The 19,341-nt window shown below is 46.7% G+C and overlaps 3 protein-coding genes across 3 annotated transcripts; 2 read left to right on the top strand and 1 right to left on the bottom strand.

Moving 5' to 3' along the window:
* Nucleotides 1-472: 472 nt before the first annotated feature.
* MAM_01848 (uncharacterized protein) lies at nucleotides 473-2,659 on the top strand (the record flags this gene model as incomplete). Its single annotated transcript, XM_040820647.1, has 2 exons — nucleotides 473-1,023; nucleotides 1,090-2,659. 2 exons carry the CDS (start codon nucleotides 473-475, stop codon nucleotides 2,657-2,659), a joined length of 2,121 nt encoding a protein of 706 aa, XP_040680990.1.
* A 2,704-nt stretch (nucleotides 2,660-5,363) lies between these two features.
* MAM_01847 (uncharacterized protein) lies at nucleotides 5,364-8,852 on the bottom strand (the record flags this gene model as incomplete). Its single annotated transcript, XM_040820646.1, has 2 exons — nucleotides 5,364-7,529; nucleotides 7,629-8,852. 2 exons carry the CDS (start codon nucleotides 8,850-8,852, stop codon nucleotides 5,364-5,366), a joined length of 3,390 nt encoding a protein of 1,129 aa, XP_040680989.1.
* Nucleotides 8,853-11,078: 2,226 nt separating this feature from the next.
* MAM_01846 (uncharacterized protein) lies at nucleotides 11,079-11,317 on the top strand (the record flags this gene model as incomplete). The annotated part of the gene is made up of 2 exons (XM_040820645.1): nucleotides 11,079-11,251; nucleotides 11,299-11,317. 2 exons carry the CDS (start codon nucleotides 11,079-11,081, stop codon nucleotides 11,315-11,317), a joined length of 192 nt encoding a protein of 63 aa, XP_040680988.1.
* Between the last annotated feature and the right edge of the window lie 8,024 nt (nucleotides 11,318-19,341).

Below are 19,341 nucleotides of genomic sequence, written 5' to 3'. Positions count from 1 at the left end.
TGCGGAGTTCCCCTCCCCCGACGGGGGGGGGGGGGGGCGCCTCAAAGGGGCTTGTTGCTCTTCATCGGGAACCGGGGCCAACAGGTTCGTTTTCACGGCCGGAACATGTTATAATAGTATAGCCGACGAATATCTCTTCCGCCGCCCGACTCCTGGTTCCTTCCGTGCCACTCGGTGGTCCTTGTAAGTTGTCCCTCACCTTATTATTCGGGTCTGTCCGAGAACTTGGGTTGCCCGAGTCTTTTTGGTTTCCGATACAATGAAGGACTAAATCGCGGCCTTGCGCAAAGAATGGTCAAGTAGACACTCATGAGTCGAGAAGCCAGCACGATCTTTCATCCAGCAAACCCAACAAGACTTGTTCCACTTGTCATGTCAAATTGAGCCGCGCTGTGGTTGGCGTCCGAATACCTGGCGCAAGATGAGCTCAACAATCACAATAAAGCCCATGCATCACGCCGCCGTCCACACGATGCCCAACCTGTACTCGATCCCCGAACACAACGACACCTCGGATGCCAGGCGGCCACGAACTCCTGCCCGACCTTCGACTGCAGGCGAAACTTCTACATATCGCATGTATCCCGAGACTCAAAGGACGAGAACGGAACGCAAATCGTCCTTGGAAGCACCGCCAATCCTCAACCGCCCACAGAAACTGTCAGGAACACTGCGATCCTCCTGGGCAACTGGTCGACTCCAGGGACCTGCGGGAGCTTCAAGGACAAGGAGTTCGTCTTGGGGCAATGGATTCAACCATGACCAAGTCGACCCGTACACTTGGAGATTGACTTACGTGCAGCCGCCAAAACCTACGTCCGCGCCCAACATGCGAAGGAGCAGCGCTAGGGTTGGGGACCTGTTTGCTTCGCTGCCAGGCGAGATCTTGGACGTCATTCTCCAAATGCTCAAACAGATTCACCTCGAAAACGGAAGTGGTAGCTGTGCTACATGCTGGATGCGGGACGCCTGCAATGTTGCGGTTTGTTGCCGAAGGTGGTCCAAGGCTGCACGACTGGCGCTGTAAGTCGATGAACAACTTGACCTGAATCCGAGACTTTTGCGACGGAGGCTGATTGTGGTTACAAGATACCAAGATATTCAACTCGTCGGGCCGGATTCGGCAGCCCACAAGAAAAAGCTCAAGCTGATACAGGGGTGTCGCATGGCCCTGTTACGACGCACCTTGCGAGCCAACGCCGAGATTGCGTCAATAGTACGCTCACTACGGGTCCCTTCGCCTGCGATGACGATTGGAACGTCGAATACGAAGGGTTCCACGACGTTTTGGCAGTATGAAGACAATGTCGCGGCACTGGTGATGGCCTGCCCCAACCTTGAGAGGCTGCTGGGGCCAGCATTCACTTATGACCATTCGTTCAAGAGATTGTTTCATGCTCTGTCTACGAGGTCAAACCTCAGGGATATGAATTGGCTGATTGGGTCTCCTTGCTTGACGACACAACAAGCAGGCCCGGCCCCGAGCAAAGACTGTCCTTTTGGGACCAGCAACGAGCTACAGCCTCATCAAGTCACTACCTTTTTGGAACGACATCGTGGCTGGACCAGGTTAACGAGCCTTTCCGTGCGGTGTCTAGCTGAGGCAACGCTCGCGCCGCAGACGTTGCTGGCCAAAACTCTCACCCTTCTCCCGTCTCTGCAGCATCTACACCTGTGCAACTTGGCGCCAAGTGCATTCAACGACGTGAATCTCCTGGCCCTGCCCCCGTTGCAAAGTTTGACTCTTTCAAGCATTCGTGGCATCTCATGTAATGGCCTGTCGTCTTTTGCAACACGATCTGCCAGCCGGCCTCTTCGACGCCTCCTTCTTCGCCACACACCGCTCACCTCCTTGCCCGCCCTCGCGCGCATCTTTTCCAACTTGCAGTGCCTGTCGAGCTTTTCGCTGGTACAAACCTTCCCCCCATTGATGCCCGAGTCGGATACGTTTACGCTCTGGATGATGCCATATTTGGCGTCGACGAGCGTCAAGAAACTGCACTGGGATATCACCAGTCATCCCGAGTGCAGCAACGCCGCAGACGACATTCTCGCCCGGAGCATCAAGGCGGGCGGGTTCCCGTCGCTGAAAACGCTACGGGCGCCCAACGACCCCGACGGTCTGTTCCAAGAGCTGTGTCGACCCGTGGAGAGGGTCGACCTGCCGAGTGACCGTCTCCGAACCACGTCCATGTTGGGATACGAAAGCCTACCCAGCTCCCCGACAAAGCATCTCGTCAAATCACCCACAACGAGCTCTCTGCCTTGCATCATGACCGTAAGCCCTCACACCAACCTCGTCCTGGCGCGGCTGGCTGCCCAGGCCCGCCTCGATCGGTCGCGGGACTCGCACGTGTTTCAAGTCAATGTCACCGACGAACAAGGCGACTTGGTGGAAACGTTTGGACTTGCAGGGTACATTGGCACGGTGGGCAGCCAAGTCCACTATGACCTCCTGCCGGATGAGGGATCCAGCGACGACAAGGGCGGCCTCGTTGACGTCCCTGATTTGCACGACGACCCGGATGACTGCCTGGCCATGAGACGGGGAGGATGCACAGGAAGCTGGAACTGGCGAGAGGGAGTCGTGGCCGACAAGAGAGAAAAGGAACGGTGGTGGCATACGGAGAGGGCGCGGTGGCGCCAAGTCGAGCTCTGATGGCGCCGCGTCAAAAAGGACAGCCTGGACGACTTTGTCCCGACGGTGGATGAGGAGAGATGACGGTGTCAACACCAGCTTGCGACGGTCTAGGATTTGTTTTTATTTTCATGTTTTATTTTTCTCCCCTCTCGATCTAGCTTACATGCCCAGGCAGGCCCTAATGTTGCAATCTATATAATCAATGGCGAGAGGAGACCCAGGCGCAGGAAACTGGATGGCTCATCATCAAGACTCGAGAGGGGTGGGTGGTTGGTAGCTTGTACGACACTCATGGACGACGACCACTGCGTGGAAGTCAAAGAAGATGCTACTCATGTAATTACCGATAGACCAACCAAAACAATCGCCATCGCCACAGAACAAAGCAGAGCGAAGAAAGCACAGCATAGCATAGCACAGCAGAAGCCCCAACTCCCGTCCGTCGGCCCGCGTGAACTACCTGTCTCGGCTCTTGAGCCTCGACTGTTTCCTCTCGTTGCCGCAGGCGCCCCGGTGATGCCAACCCGTGCCGCCGTCTCCTCCACAAGGCGCCGTCAGAGGCACCGCTACAAAAGCCTGTCCTCGAATTGCCGGTGCATGTCCTTCCACGCGTGTCGCGTTGTCCATCAAAAGCCGGGACTCCAGACTCAAAGTCACGTGGCCACCGGCGTCGGGGGTGGGACCGACGGGCGAGGCCGAGGCTGGACAGAGGCAGAGGCCCTCCTCAGCCGCGGCCAGAGCCCCGTCCCCGCACCTGCACCGGTCGCACGAGTCCGAGTCCGAGTCCACCAGCTCCTTGGCTGCGCGGTACGAAACCCAATGGCCGACCGAAACCAACTTCTTCACAGCCACCTCGTTTGCCTCCTCGCTCGTCGCCTTGCTTCTTCTGAGCGCCCTCACCTCCGACACAGTGTTCGGGAACGCCTTCAGAATTCTCTCGCCCTTTCGACAATACCTCAACTCCCCCTCTCGGCGCACCTTGGTCTTGCACCGCCTGCAGCGGTAAAGAGAACTCAGGCGCCGGCACATCCTGGACGGCGTCGTTGCTCAGCTTGGCTGTTTGTGTTGAATGCTGAATGCTGATGTCGAGCCGCATAACCCTCTCCAAAGGCTGAGCTCAAGTAACGTGGGGAAGGGAAAAAAAAGTAAAGTTTGGCAGAAAGCTGATTGATGATGATGGGTTGAAGGGGTGTCTGTCGTGCGCGGCGTCGCGTCGGCTGCTCGGCTCGAGCCTCTCGAGACGAGGAGCTCGGTCGGCCCCTTTATGCTTTTCTCGAGGAACACGCGCAGGCGCGGCTGCTGTCCGCTCCGCTTGCCGGCTTGCCTCTCCGCGTCCTGTTCTCGTTGCAACCGCGCTCCTGTTCACCCCTCTTTGGCGTTTGCCTTGTGCGGAACGGGCTGTTATCGAGGCCTTTGTGCGTGCTGCCTTCGCAGCTGCCGTCTGCCCAGGCACCTACTCCGTGCCGTATGCAGGACCGGCTCGGTGAGCGTCGCACAAGAGCACGGTATTGGTCGGCGCGCACGGCGACGGCAGCGGCGGGAGGCCTTCATTCGTGCCGCTTGGGTAAGGAAAGGGGAGAGGGGAAAGAGGTCGGGGACTCTTCCGCCAGAGGCGAAGCCACGTTCCTGGTGACTGCGTGGAGAGCCGGCTCGTGGTCTCGCTGTGTACGGAGCCTGTTCAGAGCTGGCTCCTGCTCCACGAATCGAGGCGGCGTCTCTCCAAACACTTGCGTCCGCTTACGGGCGGACACGAAGAAGCGCCAATTGGGCTCGAAAAGTCATGTTGAAAGATGGTATTGTTTGTTGTGTATTCGGGTCCGATCCAACCAACTGATCTGCCCGCAGCACCGGCTGTGCGCAGAGAGGATGCATCGAATCCTCCTAGGATCCCTCTTCTCCTCCCACACGTGCTCGTCTCTGCTGCGAGGAGACATGTTTCCGCCCAGGTCGCCTCTTGCTGTTGCAACTTGACGGTAGGCGGTCTTGCAAAATATGCCGGGACGAAGCTGTGGACCTCGGGGACGCAGCATACGGGAACGCGAGTGCTGCCCATGATACTCACGGACGTGGAACGGCGGTTGGCTTGGCTGACCAGGCGGTAGGTAGTGTCGTGTTTCGTCTCCGAGCGTGGTCCGGGGACTCGATGATGTGAGTTGCGGCACTTGCTGACACGAGCTTGGCAGACGTTTTCACCTTGTTTTGCCCAGAGTGGTGGGGGCCCCGGGACGAGGACAAATGTCATTCACGTATCAGGCAGGCGGTCTGTTGAGTTGCTGGTTGAGAGTGGAGGTGTGGACCGGCTGGACATTTGATCCTCGTGATGCGCTTTTTGAGCACATCAAAATGTTTGACAACGTCGTCTCTAGAAACATATGCCTCTGACGACTTTCAACTTGCACACCAGGACAGGACAAAGACCGCTTTGTTGACGGTTTCAAAGAAATGATCTGGGAACTCCAGTCGTACTATATTCCGCTTATGTCCTGTCTGTAGTCTATTTGTTGTTTGATGAATGCCGACGATTGCCAATGCCATGATTTATTATTTAGTAACTCCGTCGCCACAGTGCAAAGTGATATCCAAAGGCGTGTGAAAAAAGAAAAAAAAAACATGTTACAGAACGTTCGAAGCCAGTCATTCGTAGGTAGAATCGCTTACATGATGCCCCGGGAATACAACACAGACTGGCTACGTCTGGGCCTGCAAAAGAAATCAACATTGGTCAGAAGAAGCGACTTTTCTTCTTCACGGCCGGTTTAATCGTAGTTTTGCCGAGAATGTCATCGAACGTGGCCCCCGCTGTCGCCGCCGGCTTGGCTTGAGACACAGGGCTTGCCGCTCGAGAAGTCATGCCGGCGAGATTCCCTACTGAAGCACTTCGAAAGCCGATAGGGCTACTCGATGGACGGGGACCAATGGAAAGGCTTCGATTGTGGCTTCCGAAGAAATCCGGCCGAGGCTCCATGGGTACTGGCTCGAGACCCATCGCAATGCTCGATCGAGAATACTGCCGGCTTCGATGAGCTGGAGACAGGTTTCGAGGGCGTAATGATGGTGAGGGACCACTAGGGGGCGGTGACGGAGTGCCCGGGCCGCCGACAACTGGCGGACTGTTCATCGCAGGTTCTTCGCCAGGAAACATGGGGTGCGGTGGCTGCAAGGGTGACATTGGAGGCTCCTCGGGCGGAGCAGCATCAGCGCCATCCAGACCTTCCCATTGTTTTGCGGCAAGCCAGCAATGACTGCGGTGGTATGTGGCTTCGACACTGAACATGACGGCGTCTGTGGAAAGCTCAACGAGGCCGCCGCCGCCCGTGACTTCATACCACATCTTGCGAACCTGTCCGTCCTCGATCCAAGGCAGGTTGCCCATGGGCGGCTCACAAAGAAAGTAGCCCACACCTTCGGTGTGTTTAACTCCCGGAGCATCCACCACCAGCATGGGCAGAGACTGCAGAACTACGTAAAGGAACAACCAGTACCCAATACGTTGGTCCACCAAGTCCTGTGTCACTCTGCCTTTGCCCTCCCTGATCTCGAACGCCTTGAATTGGTCAAGGAACGGCATCTTAACACGGTTCGTGTCGTAATTGTAAGCCTTGTTCAAGATGAGAATCAGTTCATGCTCCTTGATCTTCTTTTGCATTCTGTTCTGATCCTTGGCTGACATGCTATCAAATGTCTCGTGGATGGCTTTCATCGACGGCAGTTGCGGGAGGTCAAACGGAATCGGCGGCAAGACTGGAGGTTTGGAGCGGTCGAACTCGGAGAGGATGTTTCGGAGAGCAGATATTGTCATTTTGCCCGGCACGTCGGAAATGGCTGGAACCTCGTCGATGACCCGAGACGTCAGGCTCTCCCGATCGACTAATAAATCGTACAGGGCGCACATGTCGGAATACAGAACTTTCAGGACGAGTCTGTTTAGACCGCTTTCGGCGAACCGGTTCTTCTTGTTGCTGGCTTTGGGCGGCCAATTCCCAAACGTCGACTTGTAGTGACTGAGCACGAATTGTCGCATCCGACTGAATGAGTTTCGCCAAATCTTGAACCGCACCTGTTTGAGTTCTGGAATAGATGTTGAATTGGCAATGCCGGCGAAGAGTGATGGAAACTCAAACTGTTCCAGGTGTTCGTTGACATTGTGTTGTCTGTTGACGAGATCCAAATGAGCCCGTTCCAGTCTCTGCCGAGTCAGCGGGGACACTTGCTCAAATAGTGGCAATCTCAGATCGATGATGGCAGAGTATTTGCCGGCAGCATGAGCAAAAGCCTCGTTGTATAGCTCGACGCATCGCATGCGCTCGCCCAAAACGAGGGATTCTATCGTCTTCTCGCGGCTGTGTCGACAATCCGAAAGGCCCAGTTGCTCCAAGTAAAAGCCGAAGCTGAGTTCTACTGCTTCACCAAATGTGCTGCCATCAGGGCTGGAGAAACCAAACTCTTGCAGCAGACCTGCGAGCTCGACAAAGGCGTGGAAAGTGGTAGGGAAGGACTTTGTTGCGACTAGTGGTTGTCCCGTCAGGAAGGCGAAGAGATTCCTGATGGCAATCAACCGATCCAGCTCTCCGCCGGGTGCATCCAAGTGCGTCGAAGAGGCTGGTGGTGCGGCAGGGATGTAGAGGCGCAGCGCATTCGGCTCTTCGCCAACCGCTGGTCGCAGTGGTGGTGATGCCCTGCGGTTAGCATCGTGAGCGTCGAGGTTCTCGCGGCCCCCAAAGCTCCTGTCTTTGGGCGGCTCGGCACATTGCTCGGAATAGATGAGCTCGGTGAAGACGTAGGACGTGCCAACGACAAACTCTGGTACTTTAAAACAGGGTCCATAGCCGCTCCCTCGGGGGTGCAGGTACACGTAAATATTTCCACTCTCGCTCCACAGCTCTGGAACCTACAAAACAAGTCAGATGATGAATGAGTCAAAGGGGTGGAGAGGAGGGGTTCCGAAGATTTGCTTCTTCTTTCGTCTTCGTTTGCAATCATCACGTACCTTTTCGCCATTTTTTAAAAACGAGGGGTTGTATTCCACACGAGTCTCTTCGGACATGATCCAGGCTTCGGGTTTGACACTATTGGTCACTTCCGACTCGGAACGAGGTCGCGCTCCACCTGGGAGCCAGCTTCGGCGTAATTTGACCCTTGTTGGGCTCCGGCTCCCGTCATGAGAAGATGCAGAGCGAGAATTCGGCGCCAGTGATGCGGAGCCGGACGGAGCCAGCGACGTCTGGCCAGAGACGCTCCTGCGGCCCCTGGGCTCGGACATGGGCGATGTCTGCCGTGGATGGACGTTGATGCTGGGCTGTGGTTCGGGTACCTTGGGTTGGAACAGCGAGTTGCTTCGCGGTCGGGGTTTGCGAGTCTCCTTTTGCAGCTTGGGCTGTTTCTGTTTCTGAGCCTCGTTTCGATTGGCGGCAGCATCACTGTCCGTCCACGCCCCCGGCTGTGCCGCGGGTTCTTGCTTCGTCAAGGCGACATATTGCAAGTCCGGAGACGGCGGCGTCGGGACCAAGATTTCGGGCGTCTGGTCATCGGAAAGCGAAATTGCGAACTCGGGGATCTTTGGCGGCTCGGATTCAGGGATCGGGGGGACGGGTCGTGCTTTGGGTCGTGTTTGGGCTCGAGGGGATTCTTGTAGGTGAAGGGCGGCCACGTCGTTCCCCGAGGCTCCCAGGCTGCGGATGGGTTTGCTCTTTTTCCTCGAACTGCTGGCCTCGTCTTCGACCTCGGACGCAACATAGGGAGGGGGAGGAGGAGGTGTCTGGGGTGACATCATGTTGCTGAGTGCCACAGACTTGCGATACCCCAGGTGCGTGTCTGCAGTGTCGGGCGTCAGTAAGGGAACAAATGACGATATACGGTGGCCCCAGGAGCGTGATTTTCGAAGTCGAGTGTTGGGAGGAGGCTGCGTGGGCGATGCCGCTGGAGGGTGCTTGGACAAGTCGGTGGCGCCGGGCGCCGAGGTTGTGGCTGCTGCTGAATTGGGTTCTTTCACGTCCACGGCCGGCGATGGTGTGTTGCCCGTGGACAGGGGTAAGTGCGCAGTTCCTTTGTGCCAAAGCGTCCTCCTCTTGGATTTTTCAGCATGGCGAGGTGGACTGGCGTCGGAGTTGGCGTTGGATTTGGAGTTGCAGTCGGCCCTGGATGTTGATCGGAACGAGGGCAAGGAGAGCGAGGAGGGGAGCATGCTCGCTCGGAACGATTTACTCGTGGTCATGCTGGGCAACGCAACCAACGAAAGAAGGAAGGAAGTCGTATGATGTGATCTGGCACGTCGGGCCCGTGGCCAAGGTCTGACATGCAGCGAGGATGGACGCGAGACGGTCAGACGAACAAAGGCAGAGGCGGCTGACGAGACGAGAAAAGCAGCAGCACCACCACCGCCAACCAGGCAAAGACGACGGATACGGACGGATGAGATCAGGCAGGCAAGGCAGGCGGGCAGGCGGTCACCCCCTCCAGATTACGGAGGACGGAAGGTACGGCGCAGTTGACAGGGGAACGTGGACTGTGGACTCGTCACTGGTGGACGTTTGGACTTGTGGTGGACTTTGTTGCTGGTGAGCGGCATGGACAGACAGGGAAGGGCTGGGAACAATTGATTGAACTTTGTTGATGTCAGACACGCAGCGCTTTGCCCTGCAACGCCCCATCCCCGTCCCCAGCTCAGCCCGGCGTGGCACGGCGTGTGCCCAGACGTGCCCAGACCTGGTTTGCCAGTGAACCAGCGTCGAGCCGGAGGACCGGAGAACGGAGGCGGAAGGGCAAGCGGGAAAAGGGACGGAGAAAAAGGACCGCCAATAAGAAGAAATTATACACACCTAGGTGTACTCCGTACTCGGAAGGCGCGAATTGCGCAAACTGCCACGCATTCGCAGTCGCCGTCGCCGTCGCCGTCGCCAGTGTCAGTGTCAGGAGACACGCACGACGGGCCCGACCCGGCTTGCGACTGACTAGAGGTGTCGTCTCCCTAGTCCGACGAGAGGATTTCGGCGCGACGGATGCTACTGCACTAGGCTCCGTACAGAGAGGCTCCGTGAAAGGAAGCGTTGCGGGTACGGGATGATGAAAGGATCGTCAAGGTATCAAGCAACCATGCCAAGGTGGGAAAATGGAAAATGGAAAATGGGGATCCAGAGGGTCTCACGAGTGGGGGCCGTCTGAGCGAATCGACCGAGTCGACCGATGACGTTTTGCCGTTTGACAGCAAAAGGGAAAAGGGGGGGGGGCCAAAATCACTCCAGTACGGAGTACTCCGTACGTATCTGCCAACTAACTTACTAGTCAACCTAGTCCCTATCCTGGTTCCTGAATCCTGACAGCCGGTTGAATAGTAGTTGAATACGGAGTGACTAGTTGTTGACTAGGGCTCCCGACTCGCCCTAGCTGCTACTTGGGTATCAGCTGGCTGCTCGTGATATGTCGATGGCTTCCAGGACGGTCTGGAAAACATTTGGCGCGGTTCGACAGTCGGTCGGTCGGTCGGTCGGTCGATGGGTACGGAGTAGTCGTTCATTTACTATCATCAAGACCAAGGGCAAAAAAAAGCCTCGGGACCCAACCTGTGCCGGCCCGGCTGCAGGAGGGTGGGTGGACATGCAGAGGTTGCAGATTTATAATGGCGTGTTCGTGCTTGGCATAGCATACGTATTGTCCTGCAACGATACCTACAAGTAGGCACTCAAGCACCGAATAACTCAGGTACCGAATAATGCAACGCTCGAGTACTCGGGATAATCGGCACTGCGCCGTCTTCCCTTCGCGCCAGACGACAGAGTCAGCCGCCTCCATCGTGCGGATCACATTATTGGGGCGTTCACAAGCTCCGTCTTGTGCAGGGCCCCATCTCCCATCCTCTTTTCGTGCACGTGGATGAGTGCAGCGTTCGTTCTAATAATAAAAAACAATAAATGCCTGGTGCCAGCATGAGCAGCAGCCCAATTGCGCTGCTGAGGCTTGAGCAAGAGGCCACGATTGGTTCGATAACTTTAGAAACTGGTCTGGAACAGGTACCCACATGCACCAGGAATGTGCTTTGTACCTGTGCTTTCTGGTACTACCTACCTGTCCAGTGGGCAAGTTGCGTCTTGGTGAACAAGTACTCCGTACATCCGATCACGTACCTATCAAGTACTTAAGAACCTACTCAGTACTTATAGGCAGGCGCCTCCGTCTCTGTCTCTACAACGAGGACGCGTCGGCAAGCCCCGAGCGTCTGGTACCTAAAAAGAACCGTCGACGCTTTCCATTTTTGCAGTGCCAACACAGCAAGAGCAACAAGGCCTGCCGACGTGGCAACAGCGTACCTGCCTGCGGGGCAACTTTGCTGTGTTTCACGTCTCTCCCCCTTTTCTTCCGCCCCCTGATGACTAAGTAACGTGTCCTGTCCCGCCATTGTTCAGGGCTCAGCCCTGGCCGGCCAAGACAAGACTCAAGACACGCCATGTCGGCTTACGGCAATGATAGCCATAGGGCAAGTCAAGTCGCCAGGGGACTCTTCCGATACGAACCAAGCTGCATAACGACCAGAGCAACAGAGCTTGTTACTGTGACTGCAGGAGTCACGGAACGAGACAGCGCGCGTCGCTTGAGCGCACTCACGGCAAATCCGAACGGGTATTGATCTGGCTCGCAATGCTGCCGCTTACCTATGCTCACCGCAGCATCGACTATCAGATCTGAGATGACTGACTATGGCCCTCATGGAGCACTGATTCATGGATCTGGACGCTGGACGCTGGGCACTGTCACCTGCTGGACCGAGAACGTACATCTGACACTGGTCGAGGACGCAAAAGGCTACCACCAAGGCAAGCCATGCACATGCCTATGGAGACGGAGAGTTATTATCGTTGGCCAGATTGTTGGGAGCAATCGCAAGCCAGTGTCGACGAGCTTTAAAAGAAAACCCAACTCCTCCAACGGTAATCTTGCTGCCAGGGAGCGACTGCGAACGTAACCCGAACAAGCAAAAACATCAAGTAAATTACAGCCGAATATTTTGCGACTTTACAGATTTGTTAGTTTAGCCTGGCCCTCAACTATCACACGTGGCCAGCCCCACCGTCCTTTTCATGTCGAGACTTGCGAATCGACGCAAAGCTGTGTTCTTAGCGTCCCGCCCTTGACTCGCGTCATCTACACATCATACATCGTGCATCGCGCCAACCAATCGTTCTTATTTACCCGAACGGTACTTGGGTCCACCAGCAATGAGGGCTGAGCTTATTAGCCTAACCACCTTGTTGATCTCAAGCCGCCTCCGTACGCGACGGAATCGTATCAGGGAGTGCCGGAATACATATGCAGCCAAGCAAGCTGAGCCACCTCCCTCTGCGGTGCTTGCTTCCGTCTGCTAGTCTGCACATCAGCAAACTCACCGCTCGAGACAATCTGCAGAACCAAGAACCACAAGACCACCAAAAATTGTGCCAGCAGCGCTGATGATCTAGCCATTGGCTTTCTTGCGGCTTGTCGCGATGCTCCTACTATTGCCCTCTTGATGCATCGCCGCGAGAAGTTACTGGCCGAAAGACGGCCTCGCGCTCAGCTTTTCAAGACTTACACGCGCAACGAAGGATAGCAGAAGCACGAATCTGAGAGGCTGGCCGATCAACTACCATTTCGTGCGAACACAACCCAATATTCATGTTGAGTCCTCGGTCGGCTGGCTATGTTTTGGATTCTAAAGTAACGGAGCCCTGGTGACTGGTGACTACACTCGGTAGAGAATGCAGATGACCCGACCATTGCTCGCCTACCTCAGCTGACCTGACCATTGTAGTTGACCTGACCTGACTATTGCTATGGGGCGCCTACTACTTTCTAATTAGCTAGAAGTTAAATTGCACCTACAGGGACTACTATTAGTAATTAAGAAATATATACAGAGGGCAGGGTTTTTTCCCTTATTAATACCCAGCAAGATTTCCTCCTAAATATATTGTGAATTTAACTAGAATTAAATCTTAATTTAATTTAATTTAGTTCTCTAACCTTACTATACTCTTCTTTCTCTATTAACTATTATAATAAATATTCTAGTTAGCTTGCCTAGAACTAAGAATATTAATAATAATTATAAACTCCTAGATCTACCTACTATTTATAATAAATTTATCTTTAATAGTAGAGATATTAATTCTATACTTTTGCAGAATATTTAAGCACTAAAAGATATTCTAGCTTCTAAGTATATACTATTTAATAAGGTAAGTTAAAATAATAAATATATTTTAATTATTATACTAACTTTTTTTATATAGGTTAAATATTTAGAAGCACCTCTATTACTATTAGTATATTCCTTATTAAATAATTAAATTTAAATTCTAACTAATATATTAAGCATTTATTAAGTCTTCTCTACTGCTTTTATTTCTAAAATACTATAAACTTTAATAAATAGTATTAAATATATTATTTTAATAGAAGCATTAAAAGAAGAAGATGTTAAACAGCCTTAGAAAAGCATTTAATATAGTATTAAAAGAAGCTTTCCTGCTAAGGCAACAACTTTAGCAGCATTAAGGAGTATTCTAGTATTTTAATATACTTTTAAGTATACTAGTAGAAAAGCATGCTAATATCTTACTCTAGATTTATAGAATTATTATTATATAGTTATTATATCTAAGCTACTTAATACACTAAGTTCTATAAAAGAGCAGATTTTAAGTATTACTACTAAGAAATAAGCTATAAAATATAGTAAAGTATATATTACTTTATATTCTTTATAATACTAATATTAATTATTTAATAGTTAGGCATATGTAATTTAAAATTAATTTACTTAAAAAACCTCTTGTAAACTATTTCAAAATAATTGTTAACTAATAGCAGAAGAGTTATACTATAAATATATTACTTAACTTTAGTGAATCTATATATACTATATTAATTAATAATTATATATAGTTAATTAATATAATAACTACTTTTATAGTATAGTAAATCTAGAATTTATTAATTACTATAATTAAATTTATAGTATTATTAATAGTAATAATACTTTAAGATATAGTAAAAAGTATTCTTTTTTTATAAATAATTTTTAAAGGAAAACAATATATAGTAAGTTATAACTACTATTACTTTAGTATTTAATAAGTAAACTAAAATATTACTAAATTATAATTACTTAAATTAAATAGCAAAATTAGTTCCTCTTTACTATAAAGTTATTTTTAACTTTATTATTTCTATATTAACTAAAACTATGCCTTAAATTATAATATCTTTATATAGAGAGCATAAGCACCTACTGCTACCTCTATCTAAAGTGCTACCTTCTATACTATAAGGCATTATAAGAGTTATTAAAAGAATAGGCAAACCTTACATAAGTCTTAGTAAGTTATTAAGCTTAATTTAGAATTAATTTAAAGTGAATTCTTAGCTAATATATAATAGATATATTTTTAAAATTAAAGAAGCTTATTAAATTTATTAAAGAATATAAGGGGAAATACTTATTAAATATATATAAAAGCCTAGCTAATACTAATTATCTTTAAGCTATTATTTAGAAGGAATAAATAATACTTTTCTCTTTAGGCTTATTAAGAATTGCTATTTTTTATAAACAACTAAAGAAGGAAAGAGAAGGCTATTAAGTAAGTATTTATTCTTAGATCTATATAAAATATATACTAAAAAACTAGTAGATTTAATACTTTATTAATAATAGTATATATTAAATAGCAATTTGCTTTTATAACTATTAAGTTACTTAATAGCAATAAATAAGTATAAATTACTTTTTATTAAATGCTAATTATAAGTAATTATAAAATTCTTAGAAATATAAAATTATTTAGGCTTAGTTTAGTTTAATATTAAAAAAAGGTATAATCTTTAATTACTTATATATTAATTTATATTACTAATATAATTATATATTAGTAATTCTATTAATAAAAGTATTTATAAATAGTAAATTAGTTAATATATATTATTATATGTTTTCTACTGTTTTTAAGCTCTTTAAGGAAAAGTTTAATATTTTAATATAATAGAAATACCTTTAATACTAATAAGCTAACTATAATAAGAGTATATTAAGCCTTATTAGCATAATAATTAATTAAGATTAGCAATATACATAAGGTAAGTTATAATATATATATATTACTATAATATTAGTATATACTTATAAAGTTAGGTCTAGAGCTATATTTAAAGAAAGATGTTAATTTATTACGCTAAGACTAGGAATAGCAAGCGTAAAATTATATTTGCTTTTATTATATACACTTTAAAAGAAGCATAGAAAAGTATTGCTTACATAATAATAATAAGCTTAATAGCAAGTAAGAACAGCTTTTAACTTTAATAAAAGCTACTTCTTTATCTTAATATAATTAATTATATAATTTAATTAAAGGTTTACAGAATTAATTCTAAATATATTCTAATTTAATTTTAATACTAATAAGATATAGAGTAATAGCTAGAGTTATCTACTTAGGTTTAATATAAATATTATTTAGTAATTTGTTTTAGACTCTGCTGTAATATATTATTAATACTATCTTAAGATTAAGATTCTCTACTAGCTATAACTAATACTATTAAAATATTATATAAGGCATTATATAGATAGGCTAGCAGATATATCTCTTTATATTATGTAATTATAGCTTGTTAAATATATAATTAGGATTTATTATAATAAGATACTACTAAGTATTACTTATAAATTCTATTATTATATTAAGATACTAGGTTATAAGGTAGATTTATAAACTAGGAGGCTACAAAAAGTATAGTATAGTATTTCCTTAGTTTAATAATTATATATTTACTAACTTTATTTTAGAATAAAAATAATAGCAAAATTATTTAGAGTTTAATAACTTAGAGAATAATTCTAGTTTTAACTTTCTTTAAAGTTCTAGCTAGGAAAGATTAGCTAGTTTAGTACCTTCTAAAGCTATCTTTTAAGATTGCTATAGCTAGCTGTAAAGCTAAGAGGTAATTTATATATAAAATAGAAGTAAGGTAAATCTAACTATATAAGCTATTACAACTAAATACTAGATATTTATACTAATAGTTATATAACAGCCTAGAGCTAGACTAGCCTACCTTTAAGATAGCAATAAATAATATACTACATAAAGATAAGTTATATCTCTAGAGAGAGAGAACAATTAAAGGCTAGAGAATATAGCAGAAGAATAGACAGAAGCAGTATAGCTTTAGCGTAGAGCTAGAGGTAAACTTAGTTTTTTAGAAGTTATTAGCCCCTCTAGAATATAGCTAGTAAAGCTAGCAATATTTATATATATACAGAAGACAGGCAGATCCTAGCCGGCATAGAGCTAGAGCTGCTCTAGAGAGCAAAAACAAAAGCAGGTAGAGTTTTTCTTTCTACTAAAGAGTTTTCTAGGCTTAATATAAGAAGAAGATATACTAGTTATATAGCTTTATAGCTATCTAGAGTATTTAATATATTATAAAGTAAGTTTTACTCTTCTTAAATTTATAGTTTATAACTTTAAAAGTATATTAAAACTAATACTTATATAACTATAATAGTTTTATTAAATACTTATATAATAAATAGTAAATTTACTTTACTAGATTTATATATAGTTATAAGAGTTTGATACATTAAACAATAAATTTATTTTACTAAATTTATATATAGTTATATATTAAATAATAAATTTATTTTACTAAATTTAATTATAGTTACAAGAGTTTAATTAAATATTTATACTTTAAATAGAAATTTTATTTTATTAACTAAAAAAAACTAGTAATATTCCTAGAGTATTTATTTATTTTATAATGCTATTTTTTTTTTTTAAAAAAAAAAAATTTGCTAAGTTATAAGATACTATTATAAGTACTACTAGTAGGCCTTCTATCTATATTACTAGAAGGAGGAGTATATAGATAGGTCTTATTAATAATATTTCTTAGGTTAATCTTACTCTAGAAAGATTTTGCATCTAGAGACATCTAAAGATAGTTAGAATTTAGCAATAATTAATTCTAAATTAGTTTTAAATACTACTTATAATATACTACAGCCTTTTTGCCTGCCTCTAGGTAGTAGTACTAATTCTAAACTTAGCAGCCTTCCTGCTATTTTAGTAGCAGGCAAGAGCCTAACTATATATTATAATAGTTATACTTTATGCCTTCTATAAGGCAAGTAGCAATTTATATAGTATTAATATTAAACTATTATAAAATTCTATTAAAATTTAGCTAGAATAAATTATAATTTAATTATAAATTACTTACTTTACTATCCTCTTTATAAAGCACTTTAGGCTTAACTAATGTCTAGTAATTTTAAGATAACTTTATAAATATATAGAGATTTATATTTTTATTAAGTGCTAGTTCCTTTAAGTTTTAGTAGAACTCTATATATAAGTTAATTAGTATAGAGTTCAAATTTAATACAAATTAATTATTAATTATACTTATATACTACTAAAATGCTTTCTAGTTTAGAATTTAATTAGAGTTAATTCTAAGTGCATTTAGAATAAATTCTAAAGAGAATACTTATAAATTCTCTATAATATAATATTATTTTAATAGTATAGCCTTAGTTTAATAAGAGGGCAAGGTATAAAGGAAAAAAAAAATTTAGAAGAAGGCTGCAGCTAATATATTAAAATTTCTAGACCTACTTCTTATAAATATTCTATATAATTTAATTGCATTCTATAATAATTTTCTGCCTAATTAAAACTTATTTTGCTCTATCTTTTACTCTACTAAGAATAGATTCCTTAAAGAAAATCTAACTAATTAAAATCTATTGTGCCCCCTTGTCCCCCTATAGCAATAGTCAGGTCAGGTCAACTACAATAGTTAGGTCAGCTTAGGTAGGCGAGCAATGGTCGGGTCATCTACACTCTCCACTCGGTACAACGCGAATGGCCACGAAAAAGACGACAAACTGGCCCTTGCATACTGTTTCACCCACGTGCTATTGTTTCTTTTTTCGTGAAAACTTTAAATGTTTCGGGCAACCTTCCAGAACCCCGCTACCAGGGCACACCACATATCATCTTGCTCACGTGATGGCAACCTGCCTAATTGGGCCGCCCACCTCGCTCATGCACTATTTTTTCTCCGGGCAAAGCGGACATGGTAGAGGCACAAAATAGACATGGTAGCCCGTGCGACCAGAGCCATATTCAACATGTGGTTCATTGGGGTTTCTCCAGACGCGGATTGGAGCCGGGCCTGGAGTCGGCGCTGCAGCAGTGTCAGATAGAGAGAGCAGGCCATGCGTGAAACCCGGGAAATGCTTCCTGCCATGGGCTGCTTGGCCAATTCTTCAGTCTGTGGACATGACGCCTGAACACGTCGCTCTGTCCAAAACTTTGTCCAGAACTTCCTTCGCGAGACAGAACCGTCCCAACTCGTGCCGACTTCGCCTACCTGGGCAGAGCAGAAATACCGCCTGTGCTGTCGCTCACACAACAGCCAGCAAAGCGAGGCTTTCCATCTCAGGGTCGGATTCGTCAAGGCCAAAACCAGGTCCGTCCTTACCCAACCATCCGTAGATCGGCACGCATCTTCTTCATCGGCAACAGATTCCACCTCCACCGCCCTTCCGCGATGTCCTTTTGTAATGTTTCCCGCGATGAAAAACGAAGGCCCCGAACGTGAGCATCGTTTTCACCGACGACCGGGCTGTGCCTGATGTTGTTGCCTGTGAAAGACCAATTCGTCCCCAAGGTACCAGTATAATTGTAAACGTACCCGACCCGGAGAACAACTTCGCCCATTACCCAGACATGTCAGTGGCAGGCACTGTATCTAGCCACGACGACGACCAAAAAGAAAAGAGCCAACTGTAACGAGATACCTCATGCCCATTGTACAACCCGGTACCATGGGCTATGCTCGCCTCGAATAGATGTTAGGGAGCAAGAGGCGTCTTTTTGAGACTTATTTGGCCGTCATTCCCTCGATGCTGCTGCCTATTGCAGTTCATTTTTTTTTCCTCATGTGCCGACGTGGTCTCAGCCCACTTGGCCTGGGCGTCCCCTGTTTAAACGTGAAGGCACAGGGGTTCGGGGCTGGTTTGTCGATTCCGGGGTCTTGGATAGATTTTTTTTTTTTTTTGGGCGCCCTCTCCCGGGCAGTATATGTTGGTGTATGCTCCGTTTTCGTTTTCGTCACGTTTCTGTAGATATGTCCTCGTCTCCTCGTCTCCTCGTCTTCCTCTCTTCCTCTCTTCGTATGACATATTGGTGTCGTCCGTGTTCGGGCCAAGGTCCGAGAGCCTCGGCGGTCTCAGTTTGCGAGCGAGAGCTGTTTGTGCTCCGAGTCGGACGCGTGCGGCTTGCTCTACTCCGCTGGCTCTCGCAGTAGAGTTCACCTCTTGATCAGACCGACCGTATCTTGCCGCAAAACGCGGCTTGTCCGCTCGCTGGCGCCTCGGTCCTGTCTGGAATATGCCTTCCTTCTCGGCCGCAACACTCCAGACGCACTCCCTGAACAATCTACGCTGGACTCGTGCCTCTTGCTGTATTTCTCCACGTGACTCATCCAGGAATCCAATACTTCAAGCAGCTCTCTCCCGAAACGGCTGCCAAAGAGAGGGGAAAATGAGCTCCCCGTCCCCCTTCCACAATGGCCCTCGCGAAGCTTTGTACTTTCTCACATCTCCCATGGAGTGCTCCGAGGGGTGTCACCTGACTGCTCCGAGGGACTGGCCC

This window comes from Metarhizium album (assembly GCF_000804445.1).
Source record: "Metarhizium album ARSEF 1941 chromosome Unknown scaffold_3, whole genome shotgun sequence".
NCBI lineage: Eukaryota > Fungi > Ascomycota > Sordariomycetes > Hypocreales > Clavicipitaceae > Metarhizium > Metarhizium album.
This window is presented reverse-complemented; position numbering and strand designations above follow the sequence as displayed.